The sequence below is a fragment of the Balaenoptera borealis genome (assembly GCF_965194805.1).
Source record: "Balaenoptera borealis genome assembly, chromosome: X".
NCBI lineage: Eukaryota > Metazoa > Chordata > Mammalia > Artiodactyla > Balaenopteridae > Balaenoptera > Balaenoptera borealis.
In genome coordinates, this window is record NC_138881.1 from 12705880 (window position 1) to 12725050 (window position 19171).

Sequence of the window (19171 nt, forward strand, 5' to 3'; positions counted from 1 at the left end):
CAATCTGAGGCCAGGGAAGAGGTACACAACCTGCTCCTGCGAGCTGCCAAGAGCGAGCCCCAGCACATCACTGAAGGTTTCTTCTCCCCCAAGGATTTAGGTTAACAGATGTCACGGCAGTGAATGATAGAACTCCGCTGATTTTCCACTCATGCAAGGATGTGGCCATAAAAAGAGGGGTCTCGGAGTCTAAGAATAATCTCATTTAGATTGGGGTAATATTTTAAACTGTGATATAAAGCAGCATTTTATTAAGTGCGCTTTACTGAGATTCCCTGGGAGCAATGAACCGTGTCTTTATCTTCAATGAATTCATATGTAACACCCATTACCCATGTGGTCTACCCCTGACCCCTAATTTTATCATGTAGGATGTTTTATGATACAGAGACCAAAATGGTTTATAAATCCCCTTCACTATGTTTTAATGGAGTGAGCTGGCAAGAGACAGCTCTCAAAAATAATGCTGAACTGGGATTTCTCTGCACCTCCTATCAGGGTAGCTTGCTCAACTGCCGTTCATTGGTCTATGAGAAAATCTTAATTTAGAAACAGAGTTCATGTTTCCCTAAGAGCTCTCATTCTAATTTTATACGGAATGCAATTTCCGCTCATTCTACTTGCTGATCTAGGAGAGGAATCACAGTATTGATTCTGAAGAGGCCATTTGAAATGCTCCACCATAAGGCAAACCCTTTTTATAGACACTGGAAAGTCAGGTTTTTAAGATTAATCATTCTAAGTGTACCTTTAGCTTCTGTATTATTTTATAAAATGTTTAAAGCAGGATCACAGAAAGCAAAGTTTGATTCCATCTTCATGTCATTTCTATGCTGTTTCACCCATCTGGTTATCTCCTGAACCTAAAATAAGTCTCAAAGAAAATATATTTTATTAGTTGTGACTACTTTCAATTATAAATCGAGCCAAAGCAGATAATAAATAGTTTCCATTGGGAAGCTTTGCCAAGAATGTTAAATCTAATAGTGCAGTTAAAGAAAATTTAACTGAAAACAATTGAATTGCAAATATTTTTGTTTGCGTAAACAGTCATAAAAGGGCAAAATACTTTAAAACATTTTAAAGTTAGTGCTGCATCTTCAGTGTGTGGTTTATTGCTGCGAAACTTCTCCCCATACACAAGATTTCCTTTTTCTTCTTCTCTTTACAAGAACTACTGTCCCATTTACCCTCTGTTCCGTACATTCTGGTACTTCTATCACAGATTTTGATATCATCAATTTTGTATGTACGGTTGAAGCCTTCTTATCTGATGCAATCCGGATCATTAATTGAAAAAGATTAAGCTGCCTCCAACATTTTACTTTAAATTAAATTGTAAATGTGCATCCATTTGCCAATTTTTAGAAATTGGACTGAAGCACTGCCTTTCTTTATAAAGCATACCATAGTGCACCACTGAAATCCTTCTAGATCATCACAGTTTCCCCTAATCTTTTACTGTCATCTCTACCATACTAATTCGAAGAGTTTTCTTTAGCAATGTACTTTTACAAAGCATTTGACTTTGGTTGCTCTAGAAATACAAACTCTCTTTTCAAGCTTATTTCGTTAATTTAAATATTATTTAATTAAATCGCATAATTGCAATCATTGGTGCAACTGGCATAAACAGATTAGAGAACAATCACACCTGCCTTTAAGTCCACTTCAACTTGCCAGGGGGAGTAGCAGGGGGCAGGTGGACCAGGGGAGCTGATCATCCTGGGGGTTCAGGCACCTCATTCAACGTATTCCGCATGAAATGAGGCGCACTGCTTAGTCCAGTTCATTTTGGGTAAGTGGAGGTCAACTCGGAGGGCTCCTAGTGTGTTTCCCCACCTTTATTGAGATCCAGGGGCTGTGTCATACTTTTTAATACCCCCCAGAACCAGAAGCAAAGGGCAGAGCACAAGTGAGCATGAATAATTACTTATTCAAATAAGTTTGAAACATTTTACTACCCACATAAACCAGTTAGTTGTCATCTCAATAACCACAAATATTTTTAGATTTCTAAATATAATTTCTAAGCCCCAACAGTATATTTGATACTGGTTCTTCTAGGGGACTGGCATCCAAGCTGATAAACTGTCCCAAGCTTCAGGGACACAGGATATAAACTCCGGTAACCTGTTGATCTCTGTGTTGATGTGTAATGTCATTTTCATCTCAGCTGCAGGGAAGGGGTTTAGAGCTAATATCCTTGGGATCTACTGGTTTTCTGACCATGTTGTTTTATTTTCTTTTTTTTTTTTTAAATCATATACTGCACAAGATTTCAGCTGGGGGCTGGTCAAAGGACTTGTTGACTCAGTAAAAGACTGCTGTCAAAGATCTCTCTCCTGCACAATTTTTAAAGCTACTATTCAACAGTCAGAAGGCTTGAAAAAAACCACAATGTATCAAAAATTAAGAAGATCCTGGAAAACCACAAAACATCTCTAAGTACTCTTAAATAAGGAAGTACCAATTCTATTTGTCTTATTTTAGTTCTGTTAATTCCTTCTCTTCTTCAGGGTGCCCTTAGTGGGCAATTACATGACTTCACTATACTGACCATGAACTTTAAAATATCTAACTTAGACAACTAGCTAATGTCCAGCATTTTCTAACGTTCAAAACTCCACCTGTCCTTACAAAAGTAAATCTACTGATGTCCATCTTTTAAGTACTTCCTGCATCAATTAATATTTTTTTTAATTTATTATTTATTTGGCTGCACCGGTCTTAGCTGTGGCACATGGGCTCTTCATTGCCGCACGCGGGATCTTCACTGTGGCACGCGGGATCTTTTTTTTTTTAGTTGTGGCATGTGGGATCTAGTTCCCTGACCAGGAATCAAACCCAGGCCCCCTGCACTGGGAGCATGGAGTCTTAACCACTGGACCACCAGGGAAGCCCCAATTAATATTTTTAACAGTCATCCTAATCTCCACTTATGGAATCTCCCCAGACTACTTTCTCAAGCCAAACTGCAGTCTCTTTATTCCAGCCCCATACATTAAGTACATACTTATAACATCTATTTCAACAGAATGGAGGTACATGACATTTAAGACAACTACTTGCTTATCAGTTCCTGCCATCTGTGGTTGCCTGCTGCCATCCTGGTTTTATAAGCAAGATAAAATTGAGGCAATAAAGTCAGAGAGCATTTTTTGGATTCTCTCTATAGATTTATAGGTCAGTATACACATTCAATAGCTATTTCTGCTTTGTTGTTTCTTTTTTTCTGGTGATTTGCTCTTGCCCTTTTGTTTTTCTCATTAATATCTCTGTTAGGGGGTGAAGAGGAGGAAGGGAAGGAGATGAAATTCAAATGAGGTCACCTGGCCAGCTATTCGTTGGCTGAAGCAGATTCCCAAGAGGGCAGTTTCGCGAGCTAGATTCTCTCCATGGTCCACTTTACCCTGGACAGATGCAAGTTTGCTCCAACACTACAGACCGTGACCCCATTTCCTGCCAGATGTTTTGCACTTGTGGCTCATGGTCACGAGAGGTGACCAGGCCAGTGAATAGAGATGACTCAGGAAAATCCTGCCGCACCTCGAGAAAAACAAGTGGATGTATAAGTCATTCTTACCCCTCGAACCACTGACCTTTTCACTTGTTAAATTCTTGGACTAAAGGTCTGTCAGGAAACAAGGCTGTAACTACTGATTCAAACAGGGTTCGAAGATTATTTGTTAATCTTTCTCCCCTTCAACCTTTTGTGCTACAAAGGCAGGAAGGAGTCACTGCAACCGAAACTGTATGGCCCGCAATGATGAAGGCAGTTGCTACCTGGCCCCTTACAGAAAACTTGCTGACCCTGTCCTTTCTCATTCTACACATTTCTGGTATCCTCACCACCTCAGAATCCATGTGCTTTATTACTTTCCATTTGTGCAGATTATTTATTTCTCTTGAAGTCCTAAGTCAGGGGTGCTACCTCCATAAAAATGGCTTTACTCCATTTTAGAAAGTATTATGTGATAACCAAGATTTTCAAAAGATCATAAAAACAAATGACGCTTCATCCCTTCCAGATGGTTAATATAGTTTAATGTGTGTGCCCACGGACTTGTGATACCACTACTAAATTGTTTTCACACTTTCTCAAATGCTGAAATAAATGAATTTTGCTTCTGAATCATAATTGAAATGCTAATCAATGAAAGAGGAACTAAGCCCATTTCTATGGTATAAAATCAAAATACACGAGCTTGTGGTACCACTATTTTTCAGAAGATTAATTTCAGGCAATTGAACTGCCCTTCTGGAGAATATAAAGAATGGTTTAAATGGCTTCGGGTGTAGCCTGCAAGCCCTGAGCAGACAGTATCAGTGAGCCAGCTGTCTGGGGCTGGGAGCGTGGGGCAAGGACGTAGCCGTGCTAGGGCAGCAAGCTCATTGCTGAGGAGGCTCTGCTACAGGCTGGGGTAGAGAGCGCCAACCACAGAGGGCCTCAGGAATGGGATTCTTGGCCTGCACCTGGGAGCGGCCAGATGCTCGGCTCCATCCCCCTCACCCCATCCACAGCACCATCACTGTTCAAGAGGGGCAGGGAAGGGGAGAAGCGACGCTGGTTCTCCTACTGTAGGTTTTCCCAGAAGCACTGCCTGAGGTGCATATTTGAGTCCAAGGAGTTTATCTTGGAGGCAGTCCCAGGAAACACCAGTCCAGGAATTGGGAAAGTCAGACAGGAAAGGGAAGGCAGACAATGAAGGATGTGTTACCAAGGACGCTCACATGGGTAGCTTGAACATAACGCCTCCAGGAGACTCTAGGAAAAGGCCTCACACACAGGCCTCAGCGTTATCCCACCTGAGGGGCAAGGCAGCTTCCTTAGCACTTTCATCCTGCCCTGATTGGGGCAGAGTAGCCTTCCCAGGATTCAGAGAAAGCCTCAGGCCAAGAAACACAGGTACTACTGGCAGTTGGAAGTCGGTCAGTGGGCCCTGAGGAGCTAAGGCCCAGCGGGTGTGGGGAGGGCACCAGTGGCATCCGCTACAGCAGTTTTCTGACAAACCTACAGCGACCTTTCCTGGCCTCCATGCTGCTTCTAGGAGGATGCGGAGAGTGGGAGTAGATGCAGGCAGGAGCCAGCCTACTCTACAAGCTCCACTCTCCCACCACTCCTGGCTCTTGTACCGCTGGGTTGGCTAAAGGGTTTAGACTGGAAAAGACAAGTTAGATGGTGTGGTTCCTGTGTTGTCATTGTACAAAGGATATGGGGTGGGGCACAGGGAGTGGAATTGACAAGCCCTTGGTTCTGGTCCCAGGTCTACCAATGCATAATTCTGGCAAGTTTAATAACTTTCTCTAGACTTTACATACCTCATCTATAAAACGAGAGTTGACTGGGTCTCAAACATCCCTTCTAGACTAGACTCAACAAGTGACACATACACAACCCCTTAGAATAAAAGAAAACCGACTTCGAGATTTCTCAGAAGCACCTGGGACTGCAAATTCACCTCCTTCCACCTCCCAGGAGATAGACTCCTGCTCCCCTTGCAGCCCATTAAAGCTCCATCCCTTTATCAGTATGGGGCTTGCCAACATCCTAGCAAGCTGTCAACCCACATAATTGCGCCTGGACCTTATATTTGCACACAGGCCACAGTAAAATGGCTGCTATCATGTCTGGTGTTCCTATTCTCCTCCCTCACTGAATATACTGGAAGCTGAGAGGTGCCCTGCCCTGGGGGTACCAGGATGTACCAGGATGTACCAGGATGTACAGGGGGCTGGTGCCGAACAGGAGGAAACATAGTATTCAATTACACGAAAGGTTTCATCTTACCTTTCCTTCCTGTTAGTGGTTTAAATGATATTGCAATTGAGCCCAAAGCGACAGACTGATCACTTACCAATATACACATTTCCAGATATGGTATAAATGAAGCTTGTCCACCCTGAAAAGGGACCAGCGACATTAAAAGGTTAGTGTCCATAATGCCAAAAGGAACAAAGAGATAACAATATCAAATATTTAATACTCTACATATGACATACAAATATATAAACTTATATAAGTTACAGATACAAAAGGTTTGAAGATGAAATCTTTTAGATATATATACATTTTAAAACTTAAGTTCTGTAAACAGTTTTAAACACAGTCCCACATGCACGCGTTCACACATAAACACACACACACCCCAAAACCTAAACGACTTGGCCTCAAGTATTCAAGAGCCACCCAAGTAGACAGTGTGCTATTCACTGGCTATATATCTATATGCCAACAGCTGTACTAACAAACAAGCTGTTCCTTCCAGGTCGAACATCATGTTAATAACTACAACACACCAGTCTGGCTTATCTTCAGTTCCTTGGGCCTCCAAACAGTTTTTGTGTTTGTTTTTGGCTGTGTTGCGTCTTCGCTGCGGTGCGTGGGCTTCTCATTGTGGTGGCTTCTCTTCTTGCGGAGCACGGGCTCTAGGCGCATGGGCTTCAGTAGTTGTGGCTCGCAGGCCCTAGAGCACACAGGCTTCAGTAGTTGCAGCACGTGGGCTCAGTAGTTGTGGCTCGCGGGCACCAGAGCGCAGGCTCCTTAGATGTGGCGCACGGGCTTAGCTGCTCCGCGGCATGTGGGATCTTCCCGGACCAGGGCTTGAACCTGTGTCTCCTGCATTGGCAGGCGGATTCTTAAGCACTGCGCCACCAGGGAAGTCCCCTCCAAACAGTTTTAAGTGACAACCCGCTATCTGCCCTCTTGGAATGAGCACTGGATTTCCACGGATATTTATGTATTGTCCCTATGGCCCAGAGGAGATGCTGCAGTGCCACTGAGAGACATGAATGTAGGAGTAGCCAGCTCAAAACAGAATCAGAACATCACTCCGTGTGCCTTTGGGAGAAAACAAGATCTGCGAAGGGAATGCAGGGCCGAGTCCAAGGTACAAGGGCAGGACCCAGACTGGAGTCTGTGAGAGAGTCAACGTGGTGGCAGAGTAAACAAAACCACGGCAGGCATGGAAGAATCACAGAGGACAAAGTAGACTCTAGGGATGTGGCTGTGCTGGCAGGTGGGTTGAAAAGTGCAAGAGAGGCCCACGTGATAAGGCATGACTGATCAAACTTAACATAAACTGAGTCTGCTTCGGAAAGCCTGAAGGATGGCAAAACAAAGACAAGACACTCGGGTGGACGCCAGACGATATTTTTTTCATCCTCCTATTTCACACTTTTTCCTCCCCGAGATTTTACAAGAATGAGTGTAAGGGCTCTGGAATTAAGTCTATCTGCTCAGAGCACACTCGCTCTTTTGCTCCCTTACTGACCCACTGGCTCAGTCTTCTGAGCTCGGCCTCCCATCATCCAGTGACCAGCTACCACTCAGGTGTACTTGTTGTGAGTGGAGATAGAAAGACGAAGGCACAGCCAGGGGTCTTCACATTGTCCAATTTGGGGGGAGGGAGGTTCGTGCTAGATGCTGAAAACACATGCTAACTGTTCCCAGCCCATAAATATCATTAGCAATTCGGTATTTGTGTTTTCAGTTTCTTTTCTCTTTTATGTACTATATATTATTTGCTTAAAAACTAGAACTCAGTGTTCTATTTTGGATACCTTTCCAAAACACAGAGAAATAACTCATCCTTGGGAAAGACTGCAAAGCATTCCATTGCAAGGACGTGTTGTGATTGACATAATCGATCCTCTCCTCATGGTTGAAAGGTATTAAAAAATTAATGGTTTCCAAGTTTGACAGAACCTCAAAGCTCTCAATTGTTCAAGTGGGTTTTTATTTGGAATCATTTTGATTGTTCTAATCTCATTTCTCCTCCACCCCCTTTGCTTCATTCCTGCTCACCCTTCAAGCAGAAAACTAGTCTACACATAATTGCCACGGTCTGTTTTCTTTCTCTTTTTATCTTTTTAAATCTTTTATCCAGAAGGACCAAACATTTGCTTAAAGGAATGGCCAACTCAATGTATTATGTGCATTCACCTATTGTTACTCCTTGCAAAAGTCTTCCATTAGGATACAGGCTCCACCTTCACCATTAATAACACAATTCATGCTACTGGCTAGAAGGCACAGAGTGTTACAGGGAATAAAATAGGAAAAGAGGGCAATTTCCTTTTTTCCTTCTTTTTATCATGTTGTCTATCTGCACTTGCTTCTATTAAACCTAGTTTAATTCCCACTAAGCATTTTTTCTTAAAGCTATAGCAAAACAAGAGCCAAATCACGTGAATGCTTACTATATGTTTATGAACTACCACATTTTTTTGGAATTCCTTCTCTGCCAAGAGCAGGATTGTATCATCAAAGAGTTCTCTTGTGAGATTTTCAGGTCCTTCTCATCTTTCTTTGTTCCCCTATCTTTCCTCCCACTTTTCTGTCCTGCACCAGGAATGGATACCATCCTGGCGTATTTATTTCTGTCTGAGGTCACAGACCCTGCAACTGTGGTCTCCAAGCTACTGGCTCTTCACAGCTGAGAAGCTCTTTCCCCTCCCTCCCTCAGTCAATGACAACGAACAGGAGTTGGGTTGAAGGTCACATTTACCCCTGGTCCTGTAGCTTGGTTTAATCGGCAGCACATTTATGTCAGCCCTCCTTCAGTCCAACAGAAGACGTGGAAAACTTTTCTTTTAAACATGTAAATCATTTTCTGTGGCATTTGCTCTCATTTCCAGGGAGGTTCCCAATTCTTGCAAACATCCCTAGTGAGAGCGTTTCTTGGCCTACATTCCTTGCCTTAACCCAGCTCATTTTCCTTCCCCCTCAGTCTTAAGTTCATTATTTCAAAGAACTTTCCAATGGCTGCTTATACATGTATGTGTAGAGGAAGTAGAAAAACATGACTTGGTGGCACGCCAAATCCATGACAAAGGTCAGCTCTGGGTTTGGAAGGGGAGAGGGGAACAGGGCTAAGGAGAGAAGAAACCTCTACCCAAACTCTGGGTCACACCAGATGCCACACCTCAAAGCAGTGCTGGTTCCTAAGAGCCTCCTCCCAGACAGCTCTGCATTCAGCTTGGGTAGGCAGCTCACTCACCATGGACCTCATGCCTGGCCTCCTGGACAGGAGGCAGACCCACCGGGTCTTCCCTTCCCCCTCCTCATTCCACCAAATTATTTGTTAATTTTTCCTTTGAAATAATTTCAGACATACAGAAAAGTTACAAAACTAGTATAATTACCGTACACCACTCACCCAGATTCTCCAAAAGCTAACCTGTTATCACATATGCTTTAACATTCTCTCTAGAAATATACATCATTCTTTTTTTTCTGAAATATTTGCGAGTAATCTTGGAGACATGATACCCCTTTACCTTGAAATAATTTCCTAAAAACAAGGATATTTTCCAACGTAACCCTAGTGCACTTATAAAAATTATGAAATTAATACAATACCAGTTAAAAAATTATGACCATTAATACAATACTATTAGCTATGTACAGATATTCAAATTGAGCTAGTTGTCTCAGTAATGCTTTTTAGGGCAAAAAGAAAAAAACATGTCTAGGCCAGGATGGAATCCAGGTTCACATGAGGCATTTAGTTGTCATGCCTTATCTCCTTTCATCTGAAATAGTTCCTCAGTCATTTTCTTCATTAAAAGTACAGACCCATTATTTTGTAGAATGTCCCTCAGTTTGGGTTTGTCTGATGTGTCCTCATCATTAGACCACATTGTTTGTTAATCCCTTTCCCTCTCAACTTTAGAGACTGGTTTTTGTTTATTTTCAATACTTTAGTATTTTAGTTCAGAAGAGCACAAAGGATGAAACAATGAACATAGACATTGGCATATTTATTTCATATCTTTCTTCTCTTTTACAGATAAAATCATAGAGGTGAGAGAAACAGCCCCTAACTGGTTGCCTCCAATCAGTTTTCTACAGCCAGAGAATGTGACTTCGTTGCAGGAGAAGGGGGCACGAGAGAATGGTCACGCCCCAGGTCTCATCCGAGTCCCTGGGACGGGCTGCCAAGTGAGGGTCCTTGGCTTCACAAAGGAAAGAATTCAAGAGGGAGCTGAAGTAGAGTGAAAGCAGATTTATTCAGGGAGATGTGTGCTCCATAGACAGAGTGCGGTCCATCTCAGAAGGCAAGAGAGGCCTCTAGGGTATGGGGTGGTTAGATTTTATGGGCTGGGTAATATAGGCTAACGAGTGGGAGGAGTATTCCAGCTAATTTGGGGAAGGGGCGGGGATTTCCAGGAATTGGGCCACGGCCCATTTTTCTGGCCTTTTATGGTCAACCTCGGAATTGTCACGGCAACTGTGGGTGTGTCATTAACATGCTAACGTATTACAGTGAGCGAATGATGAGGCTCAAGGTCTACAGGAAGTCAAACCTTCTGCCATCTTGGGTCTAATAGATTCCAACCAGTTTTCGTTGTACATATCTGCTTCGATTGTCCCATCTCTCTCTCTCACTCTGACTCCCATCTCCCTCTTTCATTTATACAGATCCTTATGATTACATCAGCCCACTTGGATTACCCAGGCTAATCTCCCCATCTCAAGATCCTTAACTTAATCACACCTGCAGCATCCCCTATACCATGTAAGGTAACACATTCAAAGGTTCCAGGATTAGGACGTGGACATCTTCGTGGGGCCATTATTCTGCTTACCACAGAATAATGCGATAAGCTATATGTTCTCTAAAGAAATTTTGTTGACTGATGTACATATACTCTAAAGAAAAGTTAAAACTTGAAGGAAGCAAAATTAAGTTTTCCGATACCATAACAATCCTCCATTTTTTAACATTCTAGATCATGCTTTTAAATGCCAAGTAGCAGGGATACTGTGAAGGAAGATGGAGAAGACAAACAGAGTGCTTGTTGAGGGCCCAACTTTGATGCAGTCAGTCAGAAGACAAAGGGGACAGGAGGACCAGAAGGCACAAGTTTCTTGGCAAAGATTGATATTTTCCTAGAAATACAGATTTACTTCCTTCTCAATGAATGATAACACGCAGTGTTATCTGTATATCAGTTTGCAGCAAGGGAAATCAGACTGCTTTGCAAGAGATGGTAAAAGTCACTGCAAAAAAACAAAAAACAAAAAACACAACTACTTATTCTTATTTTAGCCAAGAACCAACAGGAAAAATGTGAGAGGAATCTGGTACTGTCAGAGACTCAACAGATTGGATTCTTTGTAAGTGATGCACCATCTAGCTCAATTCCTGATATCAAGTGCCTTCCAAATCATCACTGCATGAAACATCTGTTTTCTGCAAGATTAGCACAACCCTACAGAAACGTGCCTTGCCCGAAGGAAATAAAGAGATGGTAAAAATCGATTCCAATATTATTTATGGGATGGAGTTCAGATAAAACCTGTCTGACTCATGAGAAATGTTTCCAGTCTCCCTTAACTGGATGTCCCTTGGGACATATGCTTTTTCCTGGTGTCAGAAATGGGATGGTAGCAGTGTATGCCTCTATTTCTATCCCTTTAGTTTGGTAATGATACAACAAAGTCAGCATTAGTTACATTGCAAAGCTTATGCCAAAAGCCAAACATAACCCAGACATCCACGTCAAATCCCTTTACCATGAGTAGCAAAACAATCAAAATATTATCAACAAAACATGATCAGGACCCAGCCAATGGGCTACACATTTCAAGGAATATTTGATGCAACAAAGCACTCAAATAAAATGAATTTAGACAGTCCTTGAACTTTATACTGGAATTTGACCTGGAAAGGCGGTTAAAAAAAAAAAAAAGACAAAAGGTGAGCTTGACTTCAATGGTTTGATAATAAAATTTGTACAGTATAATTTTACTAGCCAATATGCTGGGTTACAGGCAGCCAGTGCTATTGAGTCTGTAAATAATAAGTGCTTTATAATACCTGAATTAATTGTTTGTCTGGCACTGGACAGGGAAGCCTCAAACGTCAGACTTGTCACCTAACGCAATGAAGCCATGTATGACTGTATACAGGGGGTGAGGGCACGGGAGGGGGGAGAACACACGGTAACTGGAAGTGACATATTGGAAAAGAAAGGTTCTTCTGCATAACTGGGTTTATAACAGACTTGTTTAAAGTGGGTTTACAGCGACTCAGTGATATACATGCATTTCTAAGCTACTTGTTTTTGTATGCATTCCAAAACATTTTTGAAAACAAATGTCAGGTTTAAAATTCATAATGACAAAATAATCTAGAAGTACAGCTTTGTAAACTGACAGACACACATTCTCTTATGAGGCAATATATAGGGTGGCAGCGGAGTGCAGAGTCAAAATTAACATGAACCACACACGCAAGTGTTGGTGGGGTCATGGAGAAAGTGCAGACCAGTGTGCAGTAGCCAAGCGCAGGGAACAAAGGGAGCACCCGCTGACAGGGAAGAGCTAAATGCATCGTAGTCAACCAATGGCGTAGAACGTCGCCGTTCAACCAAGCCATACGAGCAGACTCGGAGGAATTTCCATGAGGTATTGTCTGGTCACAAAAGCAAGATGCAAAAAATATATTTCTGGTATGATTCCATTTTAGTAAAACAAGGACAAAATAACCCTGTATGTGTGTGTATTTACATGCACATATATGAAAGCGGAGAAGAGTAAGTGTTGAGAAAAACATTGTAAGATCTAATTCAAGGATATATCTGGCATCTACTCCAGATCTGGGATATACAGGGAGGATACTGCTATGGGTGGATGAGGGAGGGAAAGGGTTTAGAGGAAAACAAACTCGAAAGTAAAAGAAAAACCCACAGCACTAAATCTTCAAGCACACGTGCTATCACATTTATTGTTATAAAAATTACGCATGAAGGTAGGCATATGCATTCATGTAAAAAATCTTTCTGTACTTAAAAATAGCCAGAATGAAAAAATCCAAAGAAGAAAAGAATGGGTCCGAGGTTGATGCCTAATGACCTCAGGGGTGGCCATTTTTAAAAATAAAACTGGCCTTAAACACTTGGGAGTTTTCTAACTGTTCTTTGGATTTAAACGACGACTTAAAAGTAAATCCCCCATAACAAAAGCTGTACCTCAATCAAGAATGCACTTGTTCATAACTAACACAGATTGGATTGCCCTCCAGGAACTCTGTGAGTCGAAGGTGGCCCAGAAGTCAGGAGACCTGGGTAAACGTCCTGCCGTGTCCAGCGAGTCCTCATGTGGCCTTGAGCAAGTAGCGCATCTGTTGGGTCTCAGCGTTCACAATGATAAAATGAGGGGCGGCCCCAACGGTTCAGCCCTAACATTCTATGAATTCCTCCTGATTTTCTTAACTTGAAAAGCTCAAGCAGTATTTGCTAATTTAAACGTAATTAAACGTAAACAAGGTTCATAGAACTTTGTGTTGAGGTTCAGAAACAAGTCCATTCCAGAGAAGGCAGCCCCTTGTGTTTTTTTTTCCCCCCTGAAATGATCACTAAACTGCAGAGCCCATCATACCTTTAGGAATAGGGTGGGAATGCTTTGCTCCTTGGCCCAATTTGAAGTCCAAATATAAAGTTGGTGTGTAAGTGTAAATCTTGGACTGAAAAGAAAAAGGAAATCATCAGCATCTTTCCAAGAATAAGGTTCATCTTTACTTCAGCTGGACCCTCTGTCATGGGCCTGGAGTCTGGATCCATTAACATATACAATTCCTCCTTGGGAGATGCCGTTAAAGCGGGGAGGATGGGCTGCCAATATAGCCCCCTTCTGAGGGTCTAGTCTAAAAGTTAGCCCTCCTAGCTTGACAAGCTAATTTCCAGATGACAGCTGTCTCCCTACAGCCCTTTCTCAAATATGATCCAATGTCAATAGTTTACTGCCTAATAGCTGCTCCAACTTTCTCACTTCTACCCTTCTACTGAATATGGTAGGTTAATGCACATCAAATGCATGTTTCTTCCCCAGGTCTCAATAAAGCCATGTCTATTTTGAAATTCAAAGAGAGCAGCCTGTAAATATTTTTATTTGTTCTAACTTGGCCCTCTTGCATAAACAGGTGGTCCAACGCTGCTGGCCTGAAAAAGCCACAGCTCAAAATGTAAGAAAGACCCACTTTTGCAGGATTTTCCATTGTAAACAGTGGCTTTGATTCGATCAACAGTTAAGCAGAGTTTGTAATTCAATATAATACCATTCTGAATCATTGGCACAGACCAAAATCTGAGGGATTATCACTGTTGCCATAAACTTTATGATGTTTCATTGTTTATCACAAAGTCCCCGTGGTTCTGTTCTACTTATTTTTTGTAACTTAAAAAACACACAGAGATGAAAAAGTACATAACGCCAGATTTGGCAAGGATGTGGAGTAACTGGAACCTTCATACGCTGCTGGTGGGACTGTCACTTGATGTAAACACTTGAGAAAACTGTTTGGCAGTACGTAGTACAGATGAATATATGCATAATCTATGACCCAGCATTCCAACTCAATAGGCGTATCCCCAACAGACATGTCCACCTAAAGACATGTACTCAAATCTTGAGAGTGACACTGTCAGCAATAGCCCCAAGCTGGAAATATTCCCAATGTCTTTAATGACAGAATGGATAAATGAACTGTAATATATACAAGGGACTACAATACAGCAAGGAGAATGAACGAACCCAGCTATATGCAACAACTCAGATGAATCTCACAAGCACAATGTTGAACAAACGAAGGCAGACACAGATTGTATAACATATGATTCCATTTCTATAAAGTTCAAAACAAGGCAAAACTAATCTATCGTATCAGAAGTCAGAAAAGTGGTTACCTTGGGAAGGTTAGTAACTGAACGGGGTTTGAAAGGGGGCTTCTGGAGCCTGGCAATGTTGTTTCTGGATTTCACGGATGAGTTCACTTGGTGAAAATCCTCTGAGCTGTACACATGATTTGTGTACTTTTCTGTGTATATGTTATATTTTAACAAAAAGCTTACACTCATTAAAAACACGCATGTGTAAATAGACCACAAAAGAAAATCCAGAGCCCAGAATTATTTACTATCCTTGATAAAGGCATCATTTTGCAGCGAATAACTATGTAAACTCCCTGAGGACATGGACATATCTGCCCTTTTCACCCGGGGCCAATGCACAGGGCTTGTCACATAGTAGGTGTTGAATAAATATTTACCGAATGATGTTTCATAATGGAAAATCTCATGTATAATAACAAATTTATTTACAGTATACATAGCATACTCATCAGTTGCTTTACCAACACGTAGCAAAATGCCTCTCTTCAGGACAAGTGATTAGGTATGGCCCAAGTGTATGTCTGTACTTTAAGTTTTAGAATAGTGAATTGTAAATAATGCTATCAGAAGATTGTTCCCTTTCCTGTAAAAGTCTCATGTATTGAAGCTTTGGGCTTTAAGTGGTCTGGTACGTGGTTTTATGTGGCTTAGGAGGACAAGCTGCATCTACACAGCTCCAAAAGCTGGAAAGGCAAATTCCCCTGTGCATACATAAATGAAAGCAGAAAGACCTGTGACACCAAGGGCAAGCTGAGGCCAAAGATTCCCAATCAATCTGAAGAGCTTGGAACACACATGAAACAAGGGCAGCACCCGCGGGATGCAGGGTCTGATCCTCTAGCATCATGAGGTGCGTAAGGCACCATCTGGAAAGGATCTGGTTTTGCCTGATGAAGACTTCTAAAATTACTTCTTAAAAGATCAAGGGGAAACTTCACTTAGTATCGGATGACTCCTCTTCCTGGGCAATATTTTGCTCTCTTCCAGAAAAAGAAGGTTCAAGCATCTTTCCCAACCTCTGCCTCCGGGGCTGCTGCAGTATCCCTGCCTACAGCGAGGACATGAATCAAAAAGAGGCTCTTGGTTTAACTTTCATTAGAATTCTCCCAGAATGTAGTCATAAAAATCATTCCAACCTGGAAACCGGAGCCTCTGATGCTGGTATTGCTTTTCCTGCTGACTAGCAAAGCCTTTATCTTCTTCGGGGCTTAGTTCACTCAATCTGAAAATCTGGTGTTGGGACTTCACTGATGCTGAAGTGTATTTCTGGTTCTGAAATCTGGAGTCAGAAAATTTTAATGTCTTCCTCCACTTTTTAATATTTTAAATTCCCTTCTGATTTCTCAGACTAGAGCTGTTGAGAAGTGAGAACGTGGCTGGGGCGAGGGAGGGCCACGAGGGCTGTGGGGAGTGAGTAGGGGGCTGCTGGCTCACCGCACTACTCTTGCCCTCAACCTCGCCATCAGCTTTGCCCTCCTGGTGAGCTCTTCTTTTCTTCCCGCCTCTAGCTTCTCAACCTAATCCATATTGTCCCCAAAACAGTAACCTCTCTCTCTAATGCTGCGAGGACACAGCTATGTGTATGCACACAGACACAGAATTCTGTACTTACGTATTCGTTTACAAAATTGTAAACAAACCAACGAGAGACATTATAAAGCCACAAATATATCCTACTGCCTTACAGTGTGAAAAGGGCTACAGGGAAATTTGAAATTCATTTGGAAGGTGTTTTTCACAACATCTATAGCCAAAAACAGAATTCTGATTCTACTCTCCTTTTTGTACTGAAAATCAGATCATTGACGGTTTCAATATAACACGTCTTGAATAATCAACTACCCAAAACCTATATGTACATTATTCTATTTCAGTTAATCCATCCTGAGATAAAATTCAATTTGAAAGCTGTTCCCATGAGTGTGTGTATACATATATGTATGGATATATATACACACACACAGTTTTTGAAAAGCAGATAGGTATTGCTTTTTAAAATTTTGATCTTCCTTGGTACTGCTGGAATAGCAAATGTAAATTCTGTTCATTTAACTCAAAGATGATAATGCCAGTCTCAAATGCACTTTGAGCAAACCTGGACTTAATTTTTCCATCACACACACTGCTGCTTTGCAACTATAAAGAAATATCGCCATTAGGCACACTCTTTCCTGAGTTCTGTTTTGTTTCTTTTCATGTATATTATTAAACTATTAATAGACCCTCAAAATAGAATGAAAATTTAATTAAGCAAATCATCCTTTTTTGCTCTCAATCTATCTATTTCCACAGGATTAAAATAAACTGGTCCAAGGCAACCTAGAATAAAACATTTCTCTATAAATCTGTTTCAGCACGTACCAAACTAAGGCACCTGAATTCCATCAGTGAAATTACTTTCTTTTTCCTTTTTCTCCTTTTTGGTCCTGATTAATACTGCCTGCACAGGTACTAAAATCCCAAGCTATTCCTCTTTTGTCTTTCTTCTCATTTCTTAATTCTCTGTTCAAAGCATTTGGGAAACTTATCTTTAAAGGTTTTAGTCTGTATTTTAAAAGCCCAATGGCTTAAAATCTTACAGTTCAAATACCATGTAAGCAAGGCTTCTAGAAGTGAAGTAACAGAACTCTTTATGAGACGTGAAGGGTAAATTTTGGCTAACCTCTAACAACAGGGGTGCTACCAAATCCAGACAAGCCCTGTCTCTCTTTATAAATATGTCAGAATTAAACCCTAAATGAGTCTAAGACACCACTCCAATAATGACCACAAAACAAGCAAGACAAAAAAACAAGGTCTACGAAACCACTTCCTTCTGAACCTGAACTACCTTCCTTCATCTTCTATCCTTCAAAGACCTCCCGCTTCCCCTGGCTTTTGGTATGATACCCGTGTTAAGCTGGTTTCCTTCCTCTGCTTTTACTCTTAAATGTGATCTTAATTAGAAGATGAAATCACTTCCACATGGAAGCTATGTGGCTTAGTACGTCTTCCCAAGAAAAAGAAGAGTGCTATGTTGCTTGCTACGTATAAGCATGGTAAAGAAAAGAAAGTATCTTTCATCTTGCCACTGCTCCTTTCAGATAACTGCCACCCATTTATCCCTGAATGCTGCAATTTTGCCACCATGCTGGCCTTCCCTAAAAGCACGGGGCAGCAATTTGTTACATGTCAGAGCTGTAATAAATACTTTCACAACTTTTTGAGAACTATTTCGAAAACCCTTGATGATTCAGTGATTTATTCAGGAAATGCACTTGAATTCTCAATCTTACTAGACGTTGCTTAAGCAAATTACTCTAAGGTAACAAGTGCAAATCCTCAGTATTTTATAAAAGAAAGAAACAGTGCGTATACCTATTCCTGGACCCTTACTCTCATGTTGGATCATCCCCCTAACGTTGGGCATTTCGTTTTACAGTTGTTCTTTGTTTTTTTGCATCACTGTTAACTTTTGATGAACATCTTTGCACATAAAATTTTGACCACATTTCTATTTTTTTCCTTCACAGTGAAATTGTACATCTAAAAGTCTAGACATTTTAATAGGGCTCTTGAGATATCTACAGGTTTATGGCCAAACGCAATGTGGCTAAAAGTGCGCTAGCTGGTCAACACGATGACGTGACTGAAGAGCAATTTCCCTGAACAAGTCTACTGCTAGTCATTGGCTTTTCTGGTCTCCGTAATTTTGCTATACCACACGGCCGTTTTCCAACTCATTAGGTGCTCCAAATAGTGGCTTTTTTTCATTCATCTGATCTCTTATTGTTAGAAAGTTAACTCATTCCAATAAATTCCCTGTTGTTACACATTAAAATTTTTTTCCCCAATACATCCTTGTCCAAAAATAGAAGAGAGGGATTAATTGCTGGGAAAAAAAAAAAGAAAAGGAAAAGAAAAAACATACCTGGAAATGCCTGAAAAAACAGACAAAAAGAAAAAAAATCAGGAAAAAACTTAACCTAAAAAAAAGTCTAAAGGCACAACCTCCACAGTACAGATACCAATATTTGAACAACCAGTGTCTAGCAGCATCTGTTTTTGAACAAAAAGATCAGTTCTACCAATTGTTACACTAACTGAAATGCTTTCATCCAAACTGTTTTTGGTCAAATCAGTTGGTAATTACCTGTAAAAAGTGCCCATCTCATCAAATAAGTGACCATCTTACCTTTTTTTAATCTTAGCTTATTTAAGAAGCAGAAATTGATATCTCGTTACTCTTTTAATTTGACTATTAGCTTGGGTGATATTATTTTAACAAGTGCTACTAAATATTATTAACATAAGAATAACAATAACTAAATATATTGAGGGCTTAGTATATACCAGGCACGATTCTTTTTTTTTTTTTTTTTAATTTATTTGTTTATTTTATTTTTGGCTGGGTTGGGTCTTTGTCGCTGCACGCAGGCTTTTCTCTAGTTGCGGCGAGCGGGGGCTCCTCTTGTGGTGCGCGGGTTTCTCATTGAGGTGGCTTCTCTTGTTG

General features: G+C 41.1%; 1 protein-coding gene across 4 annotated transcripts in view; it reads right to left on the minus strand.

Moving 5' to 3' along the window:
- Positions 1–19171, minus strand: part of PIR (pirin) — a 105085-nt gene that overhangs the window by 18822 nt on the left and 67092 nt on the right. For 3 of the 4 annotated variants that reach the window (XM_082375841.1, XM_082375843.1, XM_082375842.1), the window contains exons 6-7: positions 13391–13475; positions 5859–5903 (exon numbers count right to left, since the gene is read on the minus strand). In XM_082375841.1, coding sequence (XP_082231967.1) covers positions 5859–5903; positions 13391–13475 — 130 coding nt within the window. The remainder of the gene's footprint in view (positions 1–5858; positions 5904–13390; positions 13476–19171) is intronic. The other variant, XM_082375844.1, reaches the window with a different exon arrangement.